Source organism: Pipistrellus kuhlii, unplaced genomic scaffold (genome assembly GCF_014108245.1).
Source record: "Pipistrellus kuhlii isolate mPipKuh1 unplaced genomic scaffold, mPipKuh1.p scaffold_m20_p_17, whole genome shotgun sequence".
Classification (NCBI taxonomy): Eukaryota; Metazoa; Chordata; class Mammalia; order Chiroptera; family Vespertilionidae; genus Pipistrellus; species Pipistrellus kuhlii.
The window spans coordinates 15,648,278-15,671,848 of NW_023425482.1; the positions used below are offsets into that span (position 1 = coordinate 15,648,278).

General features: G+C 54.8%; 2 protein-coding genes across 5 annotated transcripts in view; one reads left to right on the top strand and one right to left on the bottom strand.

Annotated features, from left to right (window-relative positions):
- The first annotated feature begins 992 nt into the window (after positions 1-992).
- LDHD (lactate dehydrogenase D) lies at positions 993-5,256 on the top strand. Its single transcript, XM_036440465.2, has 11 exons — positions 993-1,121; positions 2,109-2,221; positions 2,424-2,565; positions 2,796-2,937; positions 3,064-3,223; positions 3,474-3,673; positions 3,767-3,895; positions 3,992-4,119; positions 4,522-4,612; positions 4,695-4,806; positions 4,892-5,256. Exons 1-11 carry the CDS (start codon positions 1,047-1,049, stop codon positions 5,055-5,057), a joined length of 1,458 nt encoding a protein of 485 aa, XP_036296358.2. The 5' UTR covers positions 993-1,046; the 3' UTR covers positions 5,058-5,256.
- A 1,234-nt stretch (positions 5,257-6,490) lies between these two features.
- The window catches only part of ZNRF1 (zinc and ring finger 1), a 99,667-nt gene continuing 82,586 nt past the window's right edge, over positions 6,491-23,571 (bottom strand). The window contains exons 2-5 of one of the 4 annotated variants that reach the window (XM_036440474.2): positions 21,627-21,722; positions 12,179-12,284; positions 10,524-10,615; positions 6,491-9,010 (exon numbers count right to left, since the gene is read on the bottom strand). In XM_036440474.2, the coding sequence (XP_036296367.1) occupies positions 10,558-10,615; positions 12,179-12,284; positions 21,627-21,722 (260 nt within the window). In that variant the 3' untranslated portion in view covers positions 6,491-9,010; positions 10,524-10,557. Of the gene's footprint in view, positions 9,657-10,523; positions 10,616-12,178; positions 12,285-21,626; positions 21,723-23,571 lie in introns of all 4 variants that reach the window. The other 3 variants (XM_036440475.2, XM_036440473.2, XM_036440471.2) reach the window with 3 other exon arrangements.

Consider the following 23,571-nt stretch of genomic DNA (forward strand, 5'->3'; position numbering starts at 1 on the left):
AATCAATGCCACAAAGATGCGACCACCTAAAAACAGAATGTGGAAAATCCTACAGAACAGGGGATCCAGTTTCCTTAACAAATAAATGGCATGGAAAAAGGCGGGGAGAGTGAAACTGCTGCTGATTGTAAGAGATTTATGAGACACATTAACCAAATACAGTTAGTGGACTTCCACTGAACCGTGATTTGGACTAGCCAACTATGAAGGAGGAGTTTTTTGAGACAAGCCACACATCGAGAGTGGAAAGGTGAATTTATTCAAGGGTGGTTGGGGAGAAGGACCGAAGTAGATGTTTTGAATTCCTGATTCGATTGGGAAGGAAAACACAAGGAATAGATGTATCACCATAATGTTAGCTACATGCTCCATCAAATTTGCTGTGGGAGGAAAACTGAGCTTGAAATACTTTCAAAAGCAGAAGCCACATCACTCGCCAAGAGTGGGATCTGCCCCGTGGGAGGGAGGAGATGAAAGGGATTCAACAGTCTTCACTTACCTGGTGAACTGCTGTTTATCCTTAGCTCCCCTCTTCCAGGAAGGCTTCCTGGATTGCCTCATCACCATACTCCATGTCATCCCTTGCACTTTTCCTCCTCACACCCCTCATTTCACCTACTCTGTGACAACACAGTGGAGCCTTGAGGGTCAGAAAGACAAGGCTGTGGTCAAGGCCCTGAGCCTGGCTGGAGCTGGGAGTAGGCAGGAAGGGAACGTGAAGCTGAAGCTCAGAGGCCAAAGAGGAGATTGGAAGGAAGTGGGGTCAATGGAGAGGTGAGTGAGAACTGGCAGGACCTTGAAGACCGTGGCAAGGAGCCTGGCTTTGTTTGAAGAACCATGGGAAGCCCTGCTCTTCTGTTTCCGTTTGTGTTAAGGCGAGCCTCTCCTTTACAAGTGCAGATCCTGGAAGACACACCTGACTCAGCGAGGTCTGGCAGCGCCACCTTAAGGAGTGCCACCTTAAGTAGGCTCCACCCCGAGCACAGCCAATGGGCTGGTGCAGCTCCCAGCTTAAGTGTCCATACCCCTTTCGCCACTGCCCAGCTATGGCCAGTCTGCTGCGGGCCACAGCCACCTGGGGGCACTTCCCCTGGAGGGGCTACTGCTCCAGGATAAAGCAGGTAGGCAGGGAAGGCTCCCTGGAGGGTGGGCTCCCCCCACATGCCACGTCCCACCAGGCTTTGTGCTGCCCCAGCACCACGTGACCTTGAACGGAGGATCGATGGGCTCACCGGGTGTCAAGCATGGGTGCTGAGTGAGTTGGCCAAGGCTCCCAGGCTGTCTAAGGGAGAGAATGCCAAATGAAAGGCTTGTGGGCTGCAGGGTGTCCCATTGGGGCACCCAGATATATACACACCTTTTTTTTTTTTTTAAATTGATTTTTCACAGAGAAGAGAGAGGGATAGAGAGCTAGAAACACCGATGAGAGAGAAACATCCATCAGCTGCCTCTTGCACACCCCTTGCTGGGATGTGCCACCCACATGCCCCTGACCGGAATCGAACCTGGGACCCTTCAGTCCGCAGACTGACGCTCTATCCACTGAGCCAAACCGGTTTTGGCTAATACACACCTTTTGAAAGAGGGTCTGGGAGGCAAGGACTTGGGTTCTAGGCTAGGCTCTGCCTTTGACTCGCTGGCCTTGACTGTCCATCTGTAAAATGGGAAGAAAGGCCGGAAAGGCCCTAAGAGCCCTACAAGTCCCGAGGCAGAGCCGACGGGGCTGGGGCACTGCAGTCGGTGGGCAATGGGGCTTTTTCCTCCTTCTGTCCCTGGTGTAGAGCAGCGCCTGGCTGGCCTTAGAGAACGGAGAGAGTAACCTTTCCCAGGCCCTGAGGCAGGACTGGCTACGTTATGGAACCCTGCTGATGACCCGCTTTGTAGAGTGAATCCCATTCTTCTCGTCCGGTGGCAGTTTTTCTGAAGTGAAACACTGAGCCCCGTGGTTCTGTTTGGAAAGGGGCACTCCAGGCCTGCAGAGTGGATCTGCTTCTGGTGGGCCTCGGAGGCAGTGCCAGGGGGCCAGGCAGCCCCTCTCCCACTTCAGCCCCCCCACCCCCACCTCCCACAGGGGCAGGCCCGTGGCCCCAAGTGTCTCTTCCCCGCAGGGCAAACTCGGCGAGGACTTTGTGCAGGCTCTGAGGGCAGTGGTGGGGAGCCCCCACGTGTCTACGGCCGCTGCGGTCCTACAACAACACGGGCACGATGAGTCCATGCACAGGTGTGGGGGTCCCCTCCCCCGCCAGAGAGTGAGGGTGCTGGGCTGGCTTCTTCCCCGCGCATTTGCCTTGGGGGTACTCTGGCATTCTGTCCTCCATACCCCGGTCCCATGCGCAGCCCCAGGTCTTACACTACCTTGGGGATCCTGAGCGGGACCAGGGAGTCTCGTGCCCCCCCCTAAACTGCTGAGGGTCTGGTTCTAGGTGCCAACCTCCGGACGCCGTGGTGTGGCCCCAGAACGTGGAGCAAGTCAGCCGGCTGGCAGCCCTGTGCTACGGCCACGGCGTCCCCATCATCCCCTTCGGCACGGGCACTGGGCTGGAGGGCGGAGTCTGTGCCGTGCAGGTACGGTGGCCGCGCCCTGGACCCATCACACTTGTTACTTTCGTGCCTCACACACACACACACACACACACACACACACTCAGCTTGGTGGCTCAGGTCCAATCCTCCTTCCTTGCCATCTGAGGACCTGGCCTGGCTGCTGGGAGGGTCAGCTTCAGGCTGGGAGGGCCTGGGGCCTGGGGCTGGCAGAAAAACTAGGTCAACCAACCCCTGACAACCCCTTCTGCCAGGGTGGCGTCTGCTTCAATCTGACCCACATGGACCGCATCCTGGCGCTGAACCCAGAGGACTTCTCTGTGGTGGTGGAGCCCGGCGTCACCCGCAAAGCACTCAACACCCACCTGCGGGGCACTGGCCTCTGGTTTCCTGTAGGTAGGCTGCGGCCCTGCGGGCTCCCTGGAGGCAGGGCTCTTTGGAGGGGCTTGCAGGGTCCCTCCCCCCCTCCCCCGCCAGCCCCTGGGCGTCTGCTCCAGGCTGCCTCCTGCCTGTCCTCTCCAGACCCCGGTGCAGATGCTTCCCTCTGTGGCATGGCGGCCACAGGGGCCTCGGGCACCAACGCCGTGCGCTACGGCACCATCCGGGACAACGTGCTGAACCTGGAGGTGGTGCTGCCTGGCGGGCAGCTGCTGCACACCGCGGGCCGGGGCCGGCATTACCGGTGAGCATCGTCCTCCCCTAGGCGGCGCCCGGCTTCTGAAACTGTCACTGGGACAAAGCGGATGGCACTGGGGCTTGTTCTTGCTTAAGGCCCACCTAGCCTGGGCCAGGGAACGTAGGCTTTGATGGCAGTCTGAGCCGAGAGGGCAACCCCAACCTTGGGCTCAGTACCACCCCTGACAGGGGCCTGAGGACTAGTGCCCCCACTTCTGGCCTGGGCACTCACCTACCTGCGTGTCCCCGGGGTCCAGGAAGAGCGCAGCGGGCTACAACCTCACCGGGCTCTTTGTGGGCTCGGAGGGAACCCTGGGCCTCATCACAGCCGCCACCCTGCGCCTGCACCCCGCCCCCGAGGCCACGGTGGCCGCCACCTGCGCGTTCCCCAGCGTCCAGGCGGCCGTGGACAGCACCGTGCACATCCTCCAGGCCGCGGTGCCCGTGGCCCGCATCGGTGAGCCGGGAGCGGGGCGGTCCGGGCGGGCTCCCGGGAGAGGCCCCCTTTGAAGGCCGGCCCTCGCGTCACCTGCCCTCTCCTCGGTCCCAGAGTTCCTGGATGAGGTCATGATGGACGCCTGCATCAGGTACAGCAAACTGGACTGCTCCGTGGCACCCACGCTGTTCCTCGAGTTCCACGGCTCCCAGCAGGCCCTGGTGGAGCAGGTGCAGCGGACAGGTGCGCCGGGGTGCTGGGGGGCAGGGGCAGGGGCTGCCGGGCGGCGTAGGGCCTGGAGTCAATCCTCCCCCCCCACCCCCCGCCCGTCCCCTGCAGAGGAGATCACCCAGGCCAACGGCGCCTTCCACTTCTCCTGGGCCAAGGAGGCGGAGGAGCGCAGCCAGCTCTGGGCCGCCCGGCACAACGCCTGGTACGCCGCCCTGGCCCTGCGGCCGGGCTGCAAGGTGAGCCGGGCCGAGGGGGAGTGGGACCCACGCACCCTTTCCTCAGCCCACTGCCCTGGTGTCCGGAGCAGCAGGCTAAGCCCACAGCAGGCAGAACTGCCCCCACTCAGCCGGTAGAGGGAAAGCAGAGTCGTCTGCCCAAGCCTTAGGAGGGGCCTCTGCATTGAGCCAGGCCGTGGGCACACAGGGAAGAGGGGTGGGGAGGGACACAGCAAGGGTGGGGAGTAAGGAGAGAGCTGTGGAAGCCTTGGCTGGCAGTGTCTGGAGGACATGTCCCAGCCATCATCTTGTACAGGGGAAATTGAGTCCTCGAGAGCCCCCTAGACCTTGACTACTGTGACCCCTTCCCTCTGGGCAGGCAGGGGGTGAGGGGAGAATCTCACAGGCCTGCCCCCGCCCCAGGGCTATGCCACTGACGTCTGTGTGCCCATCTCCCGGCTGCCGGAGATCCTGGTGCAGACCAAGGAGGACCTGAAGGCCTCTGGGCTCACAGGTGCTGCCTGCCCACTGCTGGAGTGAGGGGGGAGGGCGGGAGGCTGGGCTGGGAGCAGCAGCTCGGTCCTCTGGGCCCCCAGGAACCATTGTTGGACACGTGGGCGACGGCAACTTCCACTGCATCCTGCTGGTAGACCCGGAGGACACCGAGGAGCTCGGCAGGCTTGAGGCCTTTGCATGCCAGCTGGGAAGGTAGCAAAGTCCGGGCCAGGGAGGAGGGAGAGGCCGAGGGGAGTGGGGGGAGCCCCCCACTGATGGTCTCTTCACCGCTTCGCAGGCGGGCGCTGGCACTCCACGGTACATGCACAGGGGAACACGGCATTGGGCTGGGCAAACGGCAGCTGCTGCAGGAGGAGGTGGGAGCCGTGGGCATAGAGACCATGCGGCAGCTCAAGGCCATGCTGGATCCCCGAGGCCTCATGAACCCGGGCAAGGTGCTATGAGGGGCTCCGAGCACTTGGCACACAAACCCCAGACAGTGGAACTTCCAGTCTGGGTTCTTCAAGCCACAGAACAGCTCTGCCTTTGCCTCTTATCTGGAACTCAAGGCCAGAAGAGGAGAGAGAAGCCTGAAGGCCTGGCCCCTCCCTGGCCCTCTTGCTGTCCCAGGAGCCTTTGGTTCAGTAACTGTAAGCCAGTGAAGCTGCTGCTTCTCTCTTATACAGCCAGTCCTGTCCCAAAGGCTGAGCTGACTGCCCTCCCCAAGGCCTCCCCCTTGCTGGGATCCGGGGACAAAGTCTGAGGAACTCAGCACCCTCAGTTCTAATAGACATGAACCCCGTTTGTGGCTGCCTGGAGGTGAGTGGGCAGAACCTGTGATGACTTCCTGCGCAGCCCCTCCCCCCCAGGTGATTGAGACAGTGACACCCCCGCCCCTCGTTCCAGACCTGTCCTCTGACTTACTGCAGCCTGGGGAGGGGATGGTGCACAGGCTACAGGGGAGGTCACCTTCAGGAACCCCAGAACCTGAGGACTTGCCCATGGTCAACATCACTTCCGACAGACTCCGCCCCCGAGTGCCAACTGGGCCTTAGAACATTCTGTGCGTGTCCTTTAAGCAGCAGCTACGAATCACTGGGAATGGAAGTGAGGTGACTCTCCTTGTACCACACCTCTCCAGAGTGTGACTTATTAAAATTCCCAGCTCTTTTGCCCTCCACGTCAGAATCTGTCGACCAGGTGTGCTGTGCCCGGGGATCCCCGGCCAGAGCTTCTGTCTGGGCTACCTGACCGTTGTTCCCCGTAAGCCCACTTGAGGGCGCCTGCCACCATAAACTTCCGACACCCCAGCCACTGCTGGGGCCCAGCTTACCCGTCAGGGCCTATAGCTCTCAGCCCTCAGGGAGGGGGCAGGACGCAGTCCTGGAAGCCAATCTCTAAACTCCCCCCGCTGCAGGTCCCAGGAGCATATAGCTGTGGGCCCAACTCCCTCATCCCCTGGCGCCTAAGGAAACAGGCTCTCTCCAAGCCGAGTTCCTTCCCTGCCTCCATCCTCCACCCCCTTACCTCTTGCCATCCAATGTTCAGGCCCTGGGCAGAGGCAGCCCGCTGTGATGCGTTAGTCTACTTGTTCCAGGAACCCTTCCTCCATGGTAACTAACACTGGGCTGATCCTGGAGTTTGCTCCCCTGTGACTTGTTCTCTCCCCGCCCCCCCAACCCCCACCCGCTGCCCTAGATGGGAGCAGTAGCTGTGCCAAGGGGTGGTGTGGGGCAGGTCTCGTTAGTCCCTCCCAAACCACCCATACAGGTTGGCCTCATATACTCCACGGAGACACAGCTCCTAGACCCCACCTTCCAGATTTCCCTCCTACAGGACAGGGCTCTTCTCTGATAAGCCTCCCACTGCCTGGCAACTAGTAGATGCTCAACAAATGGCTATTTCCCCATAGTTTTTTTTTTATTAGGAAAAATTCCAAACATACAGAAGAGTTGAAAGAACAAGTACACTGTTCACTGACATACCAGCCACTGAAGATTCAACAAGGGATATTTTTGTCTCATTTGTTGGGTGTATTTTGGAGAAACCCGTTTGAAATTTACATATTTCTTGACATCATTTGCCTACATAATTCACCATCTGTCTCGTAAAGAATAAGGACATTCTCCTATAAACCTCAACAACATTAAATGCTACTAGATGATTTTTGTACTAGTGAGATGCTCCTGACCAGGAAGGCCCCAAAGACAGTGGGTGGAAACCCCCCCCCCCTCCCCCCAGCTCCTGCCCTCCTCTCCCCTCTGAGAGCTGTCAGGAGGGACGATGACAGACATTAGTTCCACCTGGGAAGCCCACACACCCTGGCCCACCCCCACCCAGGAGCTGGCACCCAGGAACTAGGTCTGGATTCGGAGGACCTAGTTGTCAGCAGAGGGCTGCAGTGTGTCAGGTGGGGGTGGGGGGCACGTCGTTGGGAGGTGAGGAGGGGAGTTAGCATCAGCCCCAGGAGCCTGGAATAGCACCTGGTGTGGGCCCTGGCCCTGCCCCACCTGGCTCACAGGATGTTGCCAAAGCCGCCAGGCCTACGCAACGGAGGTGGGCACATAGCCCTCTGCCTGCAGCCCAGGGGTCAGGCAAGGAGATCTCCTTCAGGGCGAGCTTTGCTGGAGGAATTAAATATAGAACAGGGAGACACAGTTGCCAGGCAGAAGCAGGCGGTGCTGTGAATAGAACAATGCTCTGTGGTGACGTAGCTGAGAGAGCCCGCGATGCACGTGCCAGGGGCTTCTGGGCAGACTCTCGCACGACCTTGTCCTTTCACATGCGAGGAATCTGAAGTTTAGGTGAGCAAAGTCATTTTCCCCAAGATCATTCTGCCAAGTAGAGGAGCCACATGCAGACAGTTCTGAGCCCACATCCTGGCCACCATGGTGATCACTGGCCCAGGGGGTCCCCGCTTCTGGAGGGTCTGACTCCAAGGCCCAGCTCAGACACATACTCTTCTTTCGTATTTTTCTGAACACGCCGAGCGTGCCTGTCCCTTAGCTCGCGGGCCTGCAATGCCCTCGCAGAGCAGGTGCTTCAGGAAGCGTCTGGTGGAAGACGGCTGCAGAGCCAGGGCCTGGTGGGGGTAGAGGCAACAGAGCACGGAGAGGGGCAGAGGCTGGAGCGGACTCCTCCAGAGCAGTCCTTCGCAGGCTCCGCAGGGGGCCCTGGGATGCTGCTCTGGCAGCCTGTCCAGCACAGGCAGAGAGGCCAGCTGTGCAGTGCTATCCACTGCCCGGAGCATCCTGCCCAGCCCAAGTTGTGCCAACTCTTGTGGGCCCCGAGTGGCTTGGGGCTGGCTCAGCCCCATAACAGGGCCTGTCTCTGGGCCTCAATGAAGCATGCCCATGAGTCAGCACTGAGCATGGACTGGGCAACAGGCAGGCAGCACGTGTGATGGGGAACAGAGGAAGAAGGGGGGGCAGGGGGCCGGGCGCTGGAAGGACGCACATCCTTGCAGCCTCCAGTGGCTGCGAGATCATCGCCCCTGCAGATCTTGCAGAAGTGTTTTGTCACAACGGTTCCACAGGTGATGGCGGGTTGACTCCATGATGCTTGAAGGGCTAGTGAACCTCTGGGACTGGGGTCTGAATGCCACGTTCCCTCTACCCAGGCACGGGTGCTCTGAAAACCCCATCACAAGTACAGTACCAAGTATTACCCTGAAGGAAGGCGAATGAGGTGAGGGGGGAGGAAGTGGGAGACAGGTGTACAACGCCCATTTCTGGATTGTGTAACAGCACCATTAAAATAAAGTCACACAATGCATCTTTTATTAGACATGATTTTAATACCATATATCAAAACATCTTGACTAATGAAGAAAGCTTTGCCCCCAACTTCGAACATTTTTTTTAAAACATTTTATAAGGGTGGTGTTTTCTTTGTATCTGAATATATAAATACAGAAACCTATCTTGCGTGAGCTGATGCCACGTGTGAACATCGATGGCTAAAATGTTCTCAAACCGAGTGCCTGAAAACGGGTAGCTGTACATGTCCTTTAATAAGTCTTCTGTTGGTTTAAGTTTTCAGGGGGAAAAATCCACAAGGGCCTAAGGAAAATGTTCAGGCATTTTTGCAGGACACTTGTGATTGTGAAGTCCTCTGAACTGACCAGAACTGGGAGGGGAGGAGGGAGGAGAGTCAGGGATGAAGGGGGAGGTCTTCCGTGGGTTGTTTTTTTGGCAATGAAGTCAAGATCTCAGGGTCCCGAGGGGAGAAAAGTGCAAAAATCAAGCCAGGAAAACGGGCAAAGAAAACCAAGGCCGAGCGGTTGTTGATGGCGAGGGCCAAACGGACGGGGCGCTGGGCCAGGAGGAACGAGCGAGCGTCTCTCGCCCCATCAGCACTGAGCCTGGCTCTGTCCCTTTGCCATTGGGTGGGTTCTAGCCGGGCAGCAGACAGCAATCTGTAAACATCACGGGCGAAAACACCAGTCGACACTAGACTTTTTTTTTATGATTTTTTTTTTTTTTTTTTTTTGTAAACACGTTATAGAGACAGACCCACAATGCCTTTCAAAGGTGAGAAAGAAAATGCCCTTTCCCTCCTAGGATGAGGATTGAGGGGAAGGAGGGCGGTTGATTCTTTCTTCTCTCAAACTCATGACTCATCGAATTTGGTGTCCTCGGGGAGAAAGGCAGAACCATTCTCTGAAGTCAGTGCGCAGGGGCGCCCTGTTCCCACGGGTGTCCCCAGCTCAGCTCTGCCCCAGTGTCCGAAGCCTCCTCGCGGGAGCGGGGCTGGCTGTCCCTGTGGGGACCACAATACATGAGTTGTGCTCCCGCCGGGCTGAAGCCAGCCTGTGTGTCCGGCTGAGGACGGGCTGGGCGCCTGTGGTTCCAGTCCGCGGCCCGAGAAGGCAAATATCATGCCGGGAATTTGGACTCGGCACTCCAGCGCCAGGCTCCACGCCCTCTGCCTCACTCTCACCCTCACTGTTTCTTCTCCCCATGTCCTCAGTATTTCAGGTGAAGGTAAAAAGAGCAAATGTCCCTGATTTGTCTGCCATCATCAGCTGTTCTGGAAGTTTACTTGGAATAAATAAAACAAACCTAACACAAAAGAAAACAAAACAAAAAACAAAAACAAAAAAAAAACAAGAGAAGAGAGAGAGAGGCCCCAAAACTTATGTATGTGAGAGGAGGTGGAGTCAGGGTTTTGGTTTCCTGGGGGTTTTGTCTGTTTCCCAGGTAAAATAAAGTACCAGCCCAGGATTTGGAGGGGACAGGAGAGGGTGGTCAGCAGTGAAGCAGGGTGCCTGGGGGAGAACGGGGGAGGTCAGACCAGAAGGTTCTACAGGGGACGTGTGTGCACACTGTGGGAAGGTAGCTGGCGGGGCTGCTGTGGAACCAGGACGTGTGCTGTGTGTGGGCTGGGAGGTTGGGTTGAGTCTGGCCTGGAGGTCTCAGATCCGCCTGGCAGTGTATGTGAGGGAGGTGGCACCGGGAAGCACCGGCTGTGGAACGATCGCTGATGAGTACCACAGGGAACAACGCACCGTCCCACAACTGTCCGCAGGGGGACGGGGAACGAGGACTTGCCCTAGCCGCTCAGCAAGCACAGGCAGGTGCAAGCCCAGGGGCCCAAGCTCATACGGCTTTTCCCACCTGGCACATTCCAAGGGGCTCTTCCTGGACCTTCTTCAGGGAGATTCGCCCTAGACATCTGGAATAGACTGGTCTTTCCTCAAAGAATCAACTGCACTGAGCAGGTGTGTGTGTGTGTTTCCATTACCATGCAAGATAGCATCTCTTAGCCTTCCCAGAATTCTCCCCTCCTCTCCCCCCGCTCCAATGCACCATAGAACTACTAACTGATAAGATGCTCCCCTCCTGGAGGTATGTAAGGGCAACTCAGTCCCCAGCCCCAGGCCCCAGATCCCAATCCCTGGGCCCAGAGCACCCCAACCACCGGCTCACCTTTGAGAGGAGTCAGCAAGCGAGCCCAGCAGGGTCAGTCCGCAGGGTGTTCTGGACAAGATCTGTTCACTTCAAACCACGAGTCTATGCAGCTGAGGCAGGGAGCGGCAAGGGGAGACACGTTACCGCTGACCAGGCTGCGCCTTAGGGGGCTCGCTCCGAGGGTCAGATTTCTGAGTAGGGGTTTCCTAAATCTCGCCTGCGAGGACCCCAGGAGAAAACAAGCGTGTCCCCAGATACCCACTTTCTGAAGCAGGAAGAAGGCAGAACACCAAGACTGACCTTGGCTCAGCCCGGGCAGCCAACCTGGTATGGTGGGCACAGGATGGGGTATGTCTGGATGCTAGAAGGGCGGGCTGTGGCCTTGATAAGGGTCAAGGCCTTACCTGCATGGGCCCAGGCGGTGGCAACAGCTACTAGTGAGTAGGGGCGGAGTGCAGGGTAGCGAGCCAGCTATCCCTAAGGCTCGAAGGCTGGCCATTACTCTGAGCTCTGGGGGCCGGAGGGAGCCCTCTCCCGAGTCCAAGGAGCAGCCTTAAGGCTCCCTCTCTAGGGGGTGGCTTCTTAGGAGACCCCCCAGCTGCCTGGTTCAGTTGGCTGTGGTCAGCAGCCAACATCCCAGAGAAGGATGGCCCTCTGGTTCAGTGACACTGCTAAGGAGGGCCGGGCAGGAGCCTGACTGTGAAACCATGGTCTCCAGTGTTTACAGAAAGAACTGCCTGAATCAAAGAGGGAACAGAGATCGCCCCAAGACAGCCTTCTGATTTGTAAACCAACATCTGGGTATGTTTGAAGACAGGATCCAGACAGGTAATTTGCATAATTTCCCCCAGAGCCAAAGATTTCCTTGTCCGGTTCTGGTTGGGACCTGGCCAGGAAGCTGTGGCACTCCGGGCTGGCCCTGGACCGAGACCCTCTCCTCCAGGCCAACCTCAGGCTCCCCTGCGTCGGCCACATCTGCGCGCCGGCACCACCATTGCCCTGTGGCCAGTGGCCCCGTGAGTCAGGCTTTGGAAAAGCCCATGTGTCAGGAAGAAGCTCTGAGGCTCGAGGAGCCAAGAGCAGGTGGCAGCCACAGGCAGCACAGAGCGTCCTCCGTCTTGGGGAGGGAGGTGTCTTCTTTCCAGTTGGAAACAAGAATGAGGCTCCTGCTGGAGCCTGAGGACAAATCTCGGCCCTGCTAATTATAGCAACTTCGGTGCCTGGCCCCCAGCGCATGGCTATTCCTGCCTCCTGTCCCGGGGAGCAGGGGTGAGTGCGGGGGCAGCAAGCACACCCCTCCACCGTCTCTCTCCCACAGAGGAAGAAAAGCCTGGGGAGACGGGTAAAGAGCCAAATTTCCAAAGGAAGAGAGCGTTGGCTCTGTGGGATCCTAAGCACCTGAGGCCTGTGGAGCTCCACAGGTCTCCCCATCACCCTGCAGCCGGCCAGGCCGTCAGCCCAGAGCAAAGTCTCTGGTCATTCCCCTCAGCCCTATACTCAGCACATCTGCCAGCCTCTGTCTCAGCCCCACTCACATCCCGGGAGTGGGGCGTGTGGAGGGGGAAGAGCCGTCCCTCGACCGAAGAAAACAGAATGGCTAGTGAGGAGGGCTGCCTTCTCTCTCCGTTGTGGGGTCTGGGATGTGGCTGAGCTGGCCCTGCCCCCGCTCGTACCTTTTGTGGTAAATGCACAGGCAGGGCAGCCTGGCTATCGTGTCTCCCTGAAGCAGCTCCTCCAGGCAGATCACACACTCGCCTGCGTCTTTAGTCAGCACATCGTCTGCAGAGGGAAACGGGAGAGTGGGGGAGGGTCAGTCACCAGCAGACAGGTGGCACAGAGCAGGCACGGGTCTAGAACTGGTTGGAAGTGCTCAGGTTTGAAGTGCATATGCAGGGCACGGTGGGGGACACAGAAGCCCAAGTGGACCTGGATCTGAAGGCCCTCACTGCAGAGATAGGGCATGCATACCACACGTTAATTACGTGAAGGCAAAAGGGGATTACTTACCAAATAGGTGGCCTGGGGCTAGAGAGTTAGGGGGCTTGGAGAGGGATAGGTGTGTAGCAGAGGCAGCATTGGACAAAGGATTTCCCTGAATACACTTTCCCCCTAAACGTACACACAGACCAAGTGCAAGATTTCTGGCTTGAAAAAATACAGTGATGACTGGTGTGGTGTAGTAATACAAGGCAAAAATGAATGGAGGAAGCAGGTAATCTCACAAATACTTGTATATACACGTCCACAGCGGCACTATGGTGGGAACAAATGTCCCCCAGCGAAAGAATAAACAACATGTGATGCATCCATGCAATGGAATATTACTCAGTCATGAAAAAGAACAAAGAACCAAAGCATGCTAGAGTGTGGATGAACCTGATGTTTTTGAAGCCAGATACAAAAGACTATCTATTATAAAATTCATTACATGAAATGCCCAGCATAGGCAAATTCATAGCACCAAAAAGTAGATCAGGGCTCAAGAGCAGGAGGGAATGGGGAGTGACTGTTTAATGCTAAGAATTTTTCTTTTTTCTTTTTTGTGTTAAAAACACTTAACATGAGATCTGCCTTCTTAACATATTTTTAAGTATACAATACATTCTTACCTATAGGTACAGTGTTACACATCTCTACAACTTACTCATCTTGTATAACTGAAACTTTGTACCCATTCAGTAGCAACTCCCATCCCCTCTCCCCTCAGCCCCTGACAAGCATCATTCCATTCATGCCTTGGTTCTATGAAGTGGACTATCTTAAATATCTATACTAATAAAAGAGTATTATGCTAAGTAGATCGGGAGACTTCTGAACGTCCTTCTGGTGGTGGGGCTCAGGCAGAGGCGGTTAGGGGCGATCAGGCCGGCAGGGGAGGGCAGTCGGGGGTGAGCAGGACGGTGGGGGGGCAGTTGGGGGAAAGCAGGCCAGTGGGGGGAGAGTGGAATTAGGGGTGATCAGGCTGGAAGGGTGGAGGGGCAGCTGGGGGTGAGCAGGACGGTGGGGGGGGGGGAGCAGTTGGGGGTAAGTAGGCCGGTGGGGGGAGAGTGGAATTAGGGGTGGTCAGGCTGGAAGGGTGGAGGGGCAGTTGGGGGTGAGCAGGCCAGCAGGCAGAGTGGTTAGGGGTGATCAGGCAGGCAGGCATGTGAATGGTTAGGAGCCAGCGGTCCCAGATTGCGAGAGGGATGTCTGACTGCCAGTTTAGGCCTGATCCCAGACGTTGGGCCTAAAGCGGCAGTCGGACATTCCCCTAGAGGTCCCAGATTGGAGAGGGTAGAGGACAGCTGAGGGGACTCTCCCTCCCCATGCACAAATTTCGTGCACCAGGCCACTAGTCCTATATAATAAAAGGGTAATATATAATCAAAGCATAATATGCTAATGCTGTTCAACTGCTTATTATGATGTGCACTGACCACCAGGAGGCAAATGCTCCAACTGGTAGGTTAGCTTACTGCTGGGGTCTGGCTGGCTGATCCGGGACTGAGCGAGATGGGCCGGACACGCCATGGGGCCCTTCTGCAGTCCATCCCCGACCTATGCCCTCTCTCAATCCGAGACCCCTTGGGGCATGCCAGAAAGCGGGATGGATTGGATGCCAGCCTGCTGCAGGCACAGTGGGGCCAGGATGAGCAGGAATGGCACTGGACTGGACTGCGGGTCTCAGCTCAGTCCCTGCAGGGCACCCAGAAGGACCGCATCCATGCACGAATTCCTGCACTGGGTCTCTAGTTACATCTAGAATCATGCGGGAGGGTTCCTTTTGGGGTGATGAAAATGTTTGTAACTAGATAGACATGGGGTTGTCCAATGCTGTGAATGTTCTAAATTCAATTTTTTAAAAGAGAAAGAAAAAGAAAAAAAAAGATTCCCATCTCCTCCTCCCCTGTCCCCCGCCCCCACAAAAAAGAGTGAATGGAAGGAAGCCACTGCACACCATGGGCCCCAGCAAAAGCCGAGCAGGACAGGAAGAGCACCACAATGCGTCAGCAGCCCTCTACTAGATGTCTAAGACATTCTGGGCACTAGTGACTCAGTGATGCGAGAAGCTCAGAGTCTTAATAAGAAAACGGAAATGAATAGCCCAGCAATTTCTAGGAAGTCTTATGATGCATAGAGGCCCAGGTATGAGAGGTCTGAAAAATGTCTAACTGGGTTGGGAACTATTCAGAAAAGGATATTCCAGGCAAAGGGAACAATGTCTGCACCTGCCCTAGCAAACCTCCTGCCGGTCCCAGGAGGTTTGCTAGGGCAGGTGCAGACTTCTGGGCCATGGGGTGACCAGGAATTGAACCTGCCACCCCTTGGTATATGGGTTGATCATCTGGGATTTAGAAGAGAGATGTGGGTGACAGGTTATAGATGAGGCATAGAGGTCAACTGGGAAGAAAGTTTCAAATGAAACCCAAAGAAAGCCGAATACAAACCTAGGTCAACCTTAATATCGGAAAGGCTGGTGAAAGAGGGGACGTAAGCAAAGGTTACCCAGAACTTCTCAAAGCCACAGGAGAAAAACCGAGAGAGCAGGCTTATGGATGTGAAGAAAGAAGAGCTTAAAACAGGACCAGTTCTCCACTACTAAGATTGTAACTGTTCGCGGACGCTGTCCATGAGACATACTGAGGTTTCCTGTGTGTGTTCACTTCAGCCTCACAATCTTAGGAGCCAGGCAGGGCACATGTGTTCTCACTTTATGAAGACACTGAAGCCAGAAGTCAGGCATCTTGTCTAAGTCACAGGGCTCACGAAAGGTCGTGCAGATGGGGGACCCTCTAGTTGGCACCCTTCTCCACTGCCCTCTGATTACTTGGTTGTAAAGAACAGTATCTGGGGCCTCTGAAATGAAGATTCCTCAGGGCCTAGAAGGCTATGGTGACTCAAAGCCCCTCACCAGGAAGCCTGAGGGAAAAGCCCAAGATAAAGCCAACCCCATAGATCAGTTCCCGCGCACAGGAGCTGGGAGAACAGCCACTCTCAGCTGCTTGGCCCCTGGAGAGTCTGTGGTCATTTTCTCTGTCTGTAAACCCACAGGCTGCCTGGAGGTTGCTGGGATGGGGCGTGGGACCTGACTGCGTGGGGAAGCCAGCGGTGGTGCTCACACCCAGCAGAGCCCAGGGAGGCAGCCTTCTTCTCACAGTGAAAGGCAGGAACATGCCTGAGTGGGCTGAGTAAAACTTCCTGTCCCAGTCCCTGGGGCCCTGGAAATCACCGGCCCCCAGATGTCTCTGGGAGCCAAGCAGGAAAGGGGAAATGACGGAAGCGGAAGCTTGGCTATCAGCCGATTCCTCTCAGATGGGAGCCCGCTGCCCACTGCGGGAGGACCTCACAGCACAAAGCAAGGACACCGGGCCTGGCACAAGCTGAGGCTGCTCTGCAGATGAACTCAAATGCCCCTTGGCACCCCCAGGTCCCGAGGAGGAGCCGACCAACTCCGGCTGATGAGCACAGGAACAACGCTGTGCTTTCTGCCTTTCTCTCACCGCCTCCCAAGCCCCTCCCAAGCATCTTGATATCCTGGGCAAGGCCAACATCACTGCTCCGGAAGTGTTTGGCCTGACTGGGGGTGGTACAAAATGGTTCCAATGCCTACCCCTCCAACCAGACCAGGGAACCAAACCAGAGGGGCAGGCAAAGTTCTCTAGATCCAAAATGGGACCCCAGAACTCCTGGTGACAAGGAGGGCGTGGGGAAGCCAGAACAGCTACACATACATTCCTGCCAGCAGCCAGGAGGGGAGGCGGATGTGGAGCACACAGCCAGCAGCCGAGTGTGGGAATGTTCAGTACGTTTCCCCTTGTACCCGATGCCAGGCAAGGCCTTGGTAGGAAGTGAGGTGGGAGCCAGAGGGAGAACCCCAGCAAATGACAGAACAGGTTCCACCCCCTGGCCTCATTTCCAGCCTAGGTGCAGAAAACCTGGTCTTGCAGCTTCTCAGCATGCACCACGCTGCTGGCCTCGTCTTCTGAGGGACAGGAAGGGGCAGTGCCGCCAACACCAAGACTTGCCAGCTCACCCTGGCTGGTTTGGCTCAGTGGATAGAGAATTGGAGAGAAGGGTCTCAGGTTCGATTCCAGTCAAGGGCACATGCCTGGGTTTTGGGTTTGATCCTTAGTAGGGGACATGCAGGAGGAGCCAATCAATGATTCTCTCTCATCATTCATGTTTTTTTTCTTTCCCTCTCTCTGAAAAACAAACCAAAACCAAAACCAAAAACTTGCCAGCTCCATTCCTGCGGAGTCTCTGGGCAAAGGGGAGACTTTTAGCAGAGTGAGTTCCCCCACCATCATCCTTAGCCCAGGACCCCGGGACTGTGAGGTGTGATCCAGTTGTGTTGGCGAGGTGGGCTGCAATGGCAACACCCCAGAGGGATGAACCACTAAAGCTCGGCCAGAGGGTTTCGATTTACAGAAGCTCCCACAACCACCCACTCAGCTCCCTCCTTTGGCCTCCTTCCCACCCCCCACCCCCTCACTCCCCCAGCAGCCCTGCCTGCCAATCAGCAGCTGCTGGGAGCACCTTCCTCCTTTCCCTCTGCAGGAGGAACACTAGGCCAGACACCTCTGCTGCCGGGACTCAGCAGCTGCTATAGCATCTAACAACCTCTCCTGGCAGTGCCCTCTTGGGCTAGGCAAACCTTTGGCCGGGACTTGGCTTCCCCAGACCCAAGAAAAGGCATTACCATTCCAAATACAGGGCCTCAGAGGGTACACGGGCCAAAAAAGCACCACTTGCTCGGGCCTGCTGGCTCAGCTAGGGGTAAACTAGCAGCAGGTATTCCTGCTTTGAGAGGAACCCAATTCCCTCTCCTTTAAACCTTGTGTGGCATTCAGTATTTCAAGAGGCCTGAAGTAGGGGACAATGACCTCTGGCAGATAAGAGGAAGGGTAGTCAGAATCTTGAAGGATCAGGGCATGGGGTCCGCACTCCCAAAAGGAAGCTGAGGGAAACCCTAGCCAGTGTGGCTCGGTTGGTTGAATGCTGTTCCATGCACCGGTTGCCATTTGATTCTGGATCAGGGCACATGCCTGCGTTGTTGGCTCGATCCCTAGTAGGGGGCATGCAGGAGGCAGCTGATTGATGTTTTTCTCTCTCTCCCCCTCTCCTTCTCTCTCTAAAATAAAATATTTAAAAAAAATGTTAAAGCCAAGGAGAAACTTCTGAAGCTGCTCTGAGCACCACCAAGCTCTCCTAATACCAATGGCAATGGAACCTGCCACACACCAGATTTTCCCAGGGCCAAGAGCCCCTGGCTGGTCCTGGAACCAGGGCCTCCTATGCTTTCAGGATCTGACTCTCATGTGTTCATAGCAGAAACAGGTTCCCCACCTTGAGGCTCACTCTGCTAGCTGAGCAATTTGTTAGTAAAATTTTGAGTACATATTCTTGAGGGCAAATTCCCCCAGTCTCAGAACTACAAACAGATGTTGGAAAGGGAGAGAAGTGAAAAGTCCCATTCAAGCTGACCACATTTACCCACAAAAATGGGTCTCTCCAACTCCTTCCTCATCTCCTAGGAGTCCTGGGCTCCGAGCTGCCCTGGGAGAGGAGCAGGAGCGATGGAAGGGGCAGTGTTCTGGGGCCTGGCGCCCTCCCTGGCCCTCCAGCAGGGGTTGGCACCTGCCCCAGCACAGGTTACAGGACTTTGCATTTCTCCTGAGCACCCGGGCAAACCAGTTGAACTAGTCTTGTCTTTGCTGAAGTGTTTGGTGTGTGTTTTAATCTGGCAGGCGGCTACTGGAGGCCTTCCAACCAGCGGCTCAGGCCAACCCTCATAATAAGAAAAATACTACTTTCTGTCCGCCTCATTTAGGAGGTTTCTACTTTTTTTCCCTTTGGTGGTTAACTAAATTTCATCTTTTATAACCACTGCAAATTTTCTTCGAAAATCCCCAACTGGTGCCAGCAATTACAGAAAGTGTACGTGTGTGTGTGTAGAGGGGAGACCTCCAGGGCAGCGAGCAGGAGTGCTAGTGAATCTTCGTGAGAAAATAGCATTTTTCTCTCTCTAACTGGGTAAGTCTCCCCCTGCCCCCTTTCCAGAAAGATTCTGCGAGTTCTATGCTTCACAGACTTTTTTAAGTCTCCTCACTTCTTTTAATCAGAAAAGATAAAGTGAAGTTGGGAGGTTGGTATGGTAAGAAATCCTGGGTTAGATATGTTACTGGCAAAACCAAAATAAATATCTAGAGGTCCTGCCTGGGGCTTTGGCCTGTGGACCCTGAAAGGCCCATGCTTTATCTGAACAAGTACAGGACGTATGCCAGCCCTGGAGACTCCCACTGCAGGTACAAACCCCAGGGGGCCGACGCCTTCTTACCTGGAAGTCTAGGTGTCTTCAGAAAGGAAAGACAATATGAGGAGTCCAATCCAAGCCTCCTTTCACACTAACAGTGCACACAGAAGGGCCAGACCACTGTTTCTGAAGCACCTCAGCACCTTATGGCCAATTCCACTGATAGGACCCATGCAAAACGTCCTCTCGTGGTAAAGCACTGGCTTTTGCAAAGGAGATTCTTGAGCTTAAAGCCTCTAGCTTGCATGTGTGTGCATGTGCATGTACACACACACACACACACACACACACACACACACACACACACCACACACACTGAGGAGGAGAGAAAAAATGGGAACAGCCACAGTGGTGCCTCAGGCTGGCCAGCCAACCTCCTGTCCTCTAAGGGGACTCTGACTGAGTGTGGCTTCTGCGGGGGACCTGTGCTCAGACCACAGGGGCTGCCAAAGCCTCTCTCCTATGGAGGTGAAGGCGAAGGAGAGGAGACCGATGGGCAGCCTGGCAGTTCTCCAGGTCAGAGCCCCTCTTGCCCATTCTCCACATGGGACCAGTGGTACCCCGTTCTCAGGCGGCCCCAAGAGCACTCTGCCCTCCACAGCTGCCTTTGTGAGGTCGTCCCTGGTGACACCAGGAGCCCAGCCCTCTCGGGGGAGCCCACTCTGAGGCGGCTTTGTGTCCTTATGACACAGGCAGTGTCTACAGCAACTCTTCCCAGCAACCCCCCGGGACAAAAAGCGGTCTTCATGCGGCTCTGTGCAGTGTGGGAAATAAGCGAGCAGTTTCTGAGGCCGGGGCTGGGGAGAAGACTCTCTGCCGGGGTCCCAGGCAGCGATGAGGAGCAGGACAAAGAGGAGCTAGAGCAGCCTCCAAGGGACGCACACTGACAAGTCCACCGCGAAGCCCAGAGTGCGCGTGACAACTGATTCAAACACGGCAGGGACAGGGAGAGGCTGTCCGCTGGGGAGACGAAGGGGCTCCTGGGCGCCAGGAGAATGTGAAGGGGAGAGAAACTCTGGGGATAGAGATAGGGCCAGAACCTTCCCGTGGCTGGGCCTCCTACCAGACTGCATATAGCTGAGACAGCAAGTAACCATCCCGCACACATGCACCCAGAGCCTTTCGCTGAGCAAGTAAACAAGAGAGGAGAACATTAGCATATGTTTTCAGGAGAAGTGAGTGGGTTCGCTTTGTCAGGTTCATTTCACAGGAAAAATCTGGAATCCCCAGGCCTCCCTGGGCTAATGCTGGGTGGAGGAAGGAGGGCATGGGGAGGCAGGAGCCCAAGGACAGGTCTGTAAAGAGTCTACCCAGGAAACTTTCACCATGAGGACGGGGCCAAGCAATCCAGGCTCACCTCCTGCCCAGTCCTCAGATCCCCTGAGAGGTCACAGGGCTCTCTTCCTAGCACGGCTGTGACTCTAATCCTAGAAGGCGGGCCCGGTGCCAGGGTCCGGGTGCGTCCCACTCAGATCCAGTGCCTGTTCTCGTGGAGGACACATTCTCTAATGAACATGGTTGGAAGCCCGAACTGAGCACATAAGAATGGAAAGCCACTGCCCAGCTGGTGTGGCTCAGGGGTTGAGTGTAGACCCATGAGCCAGGCGGTCATTGTCTGATCCCTGGTCTGGGCACATGCCCGGGTTGTGGCTCGATTCCCAGTGGGGTCGTGCAGGAGACAGTCAATCAATGATTCTCTCACATCATTGATGTTTTTCTCTCTCTCTCTCAAATCAATAAAATAAAATAAAATAAAAGATGGAAAACCAAAGAGCCATTAGCAGCACAAAAGAGAAGTCAGTCCACTCCACAAAATGACAAAAAGAAACCCAAGATGGTCTCACCTCTTTCGGGGCTGCTGTAACTTCCTGAGCACTGACATGTGCCGGCTCTGTGCTGAAGGGTTTTATATGTAACTAGAGGCACAGTACACAAATTCATGGGTGGGGTCTGGCCTGCCCCCAATCCGGCCTATTGGGAGTGGAGAGGAAGGAGGAGGGCCTCAGGTTGTTGGCTAGCTGGCCCCACACCCTGGTCAAACTCCCGGTTAAGGGGACAATTTGCATTTTAGCCTTTTATTATAGAGGAGGATATCTTACTTTATCCTGACAAAATACTAAGAACTAGGTATCGATGTCACCATTTTACGGACCAGAAAACATAGGCTCTGCTAAACCGAGCAACTTGTCTAGGATAATAGTACAGTAAGTGGTTGCAGCGGGCTTTGAACTCAGATCAGCCAGGCTCCAAATCCTATTCCACGGCATACCGGGCAGATGCTGACACTCATTTCGTCCACAGAGGTACCACTCAGGGTTTCACGGAATCCCTGGCCCAGTTTCCTACCCGTGTATTCACTGCTCAGCTCTGAGGCAGGTTCCATGGCAGGAGTGACCAGGTGGCAGCTCAATGTTTTAATTCCCTAAGGGGGTCCACATCTTGCACCCGTTCTGCTATGCAGAGCCAGGGCTTAAGCACTCCATGCGAACCAGTGGCACAAACTCCCCGTCCCCCGAGGAGAGGTCACACCCTCTGCTGTCAGGTGTGAGGATGGGCAGAGCTCTATCACCCAACCTGAGGTCCAAGGAACCAAGGGGACAGAAAAAGGGCGGAGAGACTGAGAGACCCAAGAGACCTCCTGGTACCATGGACCTGACCCCTGGGCCTGCCTTCCTTGTCCCACTGCTCTTCGTCTCTGATCGGCGCAGCAAGACTTCCTAACGGTCAGGTGTCCCCTGGCTATTCCTGCCGGAAGGTGGTGGAAATGCTGCCCAGAGGCACGTGAGGTTGGGAAGACCTCACTCAGAAGCTCCCAGCCAAGCGCTTACCATTGTAGGAGAGGCGAGGTTTGCTCAGACACATTATAAAGTGCATTTCCATCTCATCGGAAGCCACAGACTTGGAGCAAATGGGGCACTTGAAACCTGAAAAAGAGGAAAACAGGATGAAATGTTTTCTCTAAACTAAGTATATTCATGATAAATGTAGATACTCCTAAGTGACTATGGCATTGTGATATATTTTAGACTTGATTTCTCCTTCATTAAATCACCCAAAAGTTTGTTATTTTATCACAGCCCCTGATTACCATTTATTCACCCATGCTCTCCCAGTCATATGCTAGTCATTGAAATTTATCAGAAGTCACCAACAGCCAATTTGAGTTTTATTTTTTTTTAGACCCTTGCCTAATGGGCAATAGGAATAGGCAGGCATCAAATCAGAGCAACTACAATAAATAATCTGTCTTTGAACAACAAAGCCTTGAACACCCTTCCACGTCACAGCCCTCGAACCTAAGTGTGCAAGCCAGAGTGCTCCAAAATGCTTCGCATGCCTTGGCCATATGCCACTGAGAGTTAACAGCTGTTTCACAACACCAGGCAAGCACAGGGTTCTATTCACCAGTGTGGACTGTCTATACAACCAAGGGGTTTCATTAGAATTCTATCGGTATTGGAGATTTCAGTTGAGAATCTTCTGAGCTGAACTCCATGAAGCAAACATGTCCCTTGATTTATTTTTTTATAAACTATTTTTATTGTTAATCCTCACCCAAGGAGAATAGAAGGGAGAGGTGGGGGCAAGGAGGGGGAGGGAGGGAGAGGGAAAAGGAGAGGAACAGGAAGAGAAACATCAATGTGAGAGACATAGAGATTGGTTGCCTCCCACATGCATCCAACCGGGTCTGGGGATCAAACCTGCAACCCAAGGATGTGCTCTTGACTGGGAATCAAACTCGAGACACTTCAGTACTTGGGCCAACACTCTAACCACTGAGCATTGCCAGAGCTATTTTTATAAATACCAATAAACTTCTTCCAAATTCCCCCATCTTACTTTTATTGAAACTATTTTCAATGGATTTTTCCCCATTCTACCAAAAGATTCAATACTATTAAGAAGCTATTGTTGTGAAGATTTGGCTCTTCTGTTAATTTTCAATCAGAATGTTCTATGCACAATTTTATTAGATGCCGGTAATATCTATCAGTGACATTTCTTATGAAACAGATAAAAGGCTGGGAGTTCGTGGGAACTGATAGCTGCTCCAGGACAGGAGAATTCCAAACCTTCACCAACGTCTTTCCTTTCCATGCGCCCTTACTCAGGCAACCTTGGACATGCTCTCTGCAAATAAACCTATATTTATATCAAATAGCATCCCACAGAATGACCAGCCACCAGAAGATTGCCTCATTTTCTTCAGAGGCTGGCTCACCTTCTTTTCTGACTCAAAATACCAATTTTGCAACAATTTAAGTGGCTACAGGATGTGTCTACTTTAAACTTGCTAAGTCAGCACTTTGTCTGCAGGCGGAGGGCCCAGGGCTGCGGGCAGGCCAGGGCGGCTGCAATGAGCTCTGGACCGGGTCCTGACACAGACACTGCTAGGTGTTAAAGTGATTTGTTACTAATAAAAAACCTTACACCTCAGACATTCTTCACTTTCCTGGTAACAGAACAGATTCATGGTTATCGCAATAACAGCATTAGCCAATCTCTGGATCCCGATGTGATTCATGGAGTGCAGGAAAGGAGTTACAGCTAAAGGGCTGGGAAGCAGCCACCCAACAAGAAGGTCTACAAGGGGTCATCACTGATCATTTTTATGTCCCAAAAGGACAGGGATCAGAGAGCTTTTCAGGCTGATGAGCGTGGAGAGATTCAGGAAGAGGGGTGCCCCTGAAGAAGGCATGAAAGCTCCGAGCCCTCTCCCCATACCATGTCCTGTACATCTCTTCCACCTGCTGTTCCTGAGTTATACACTTT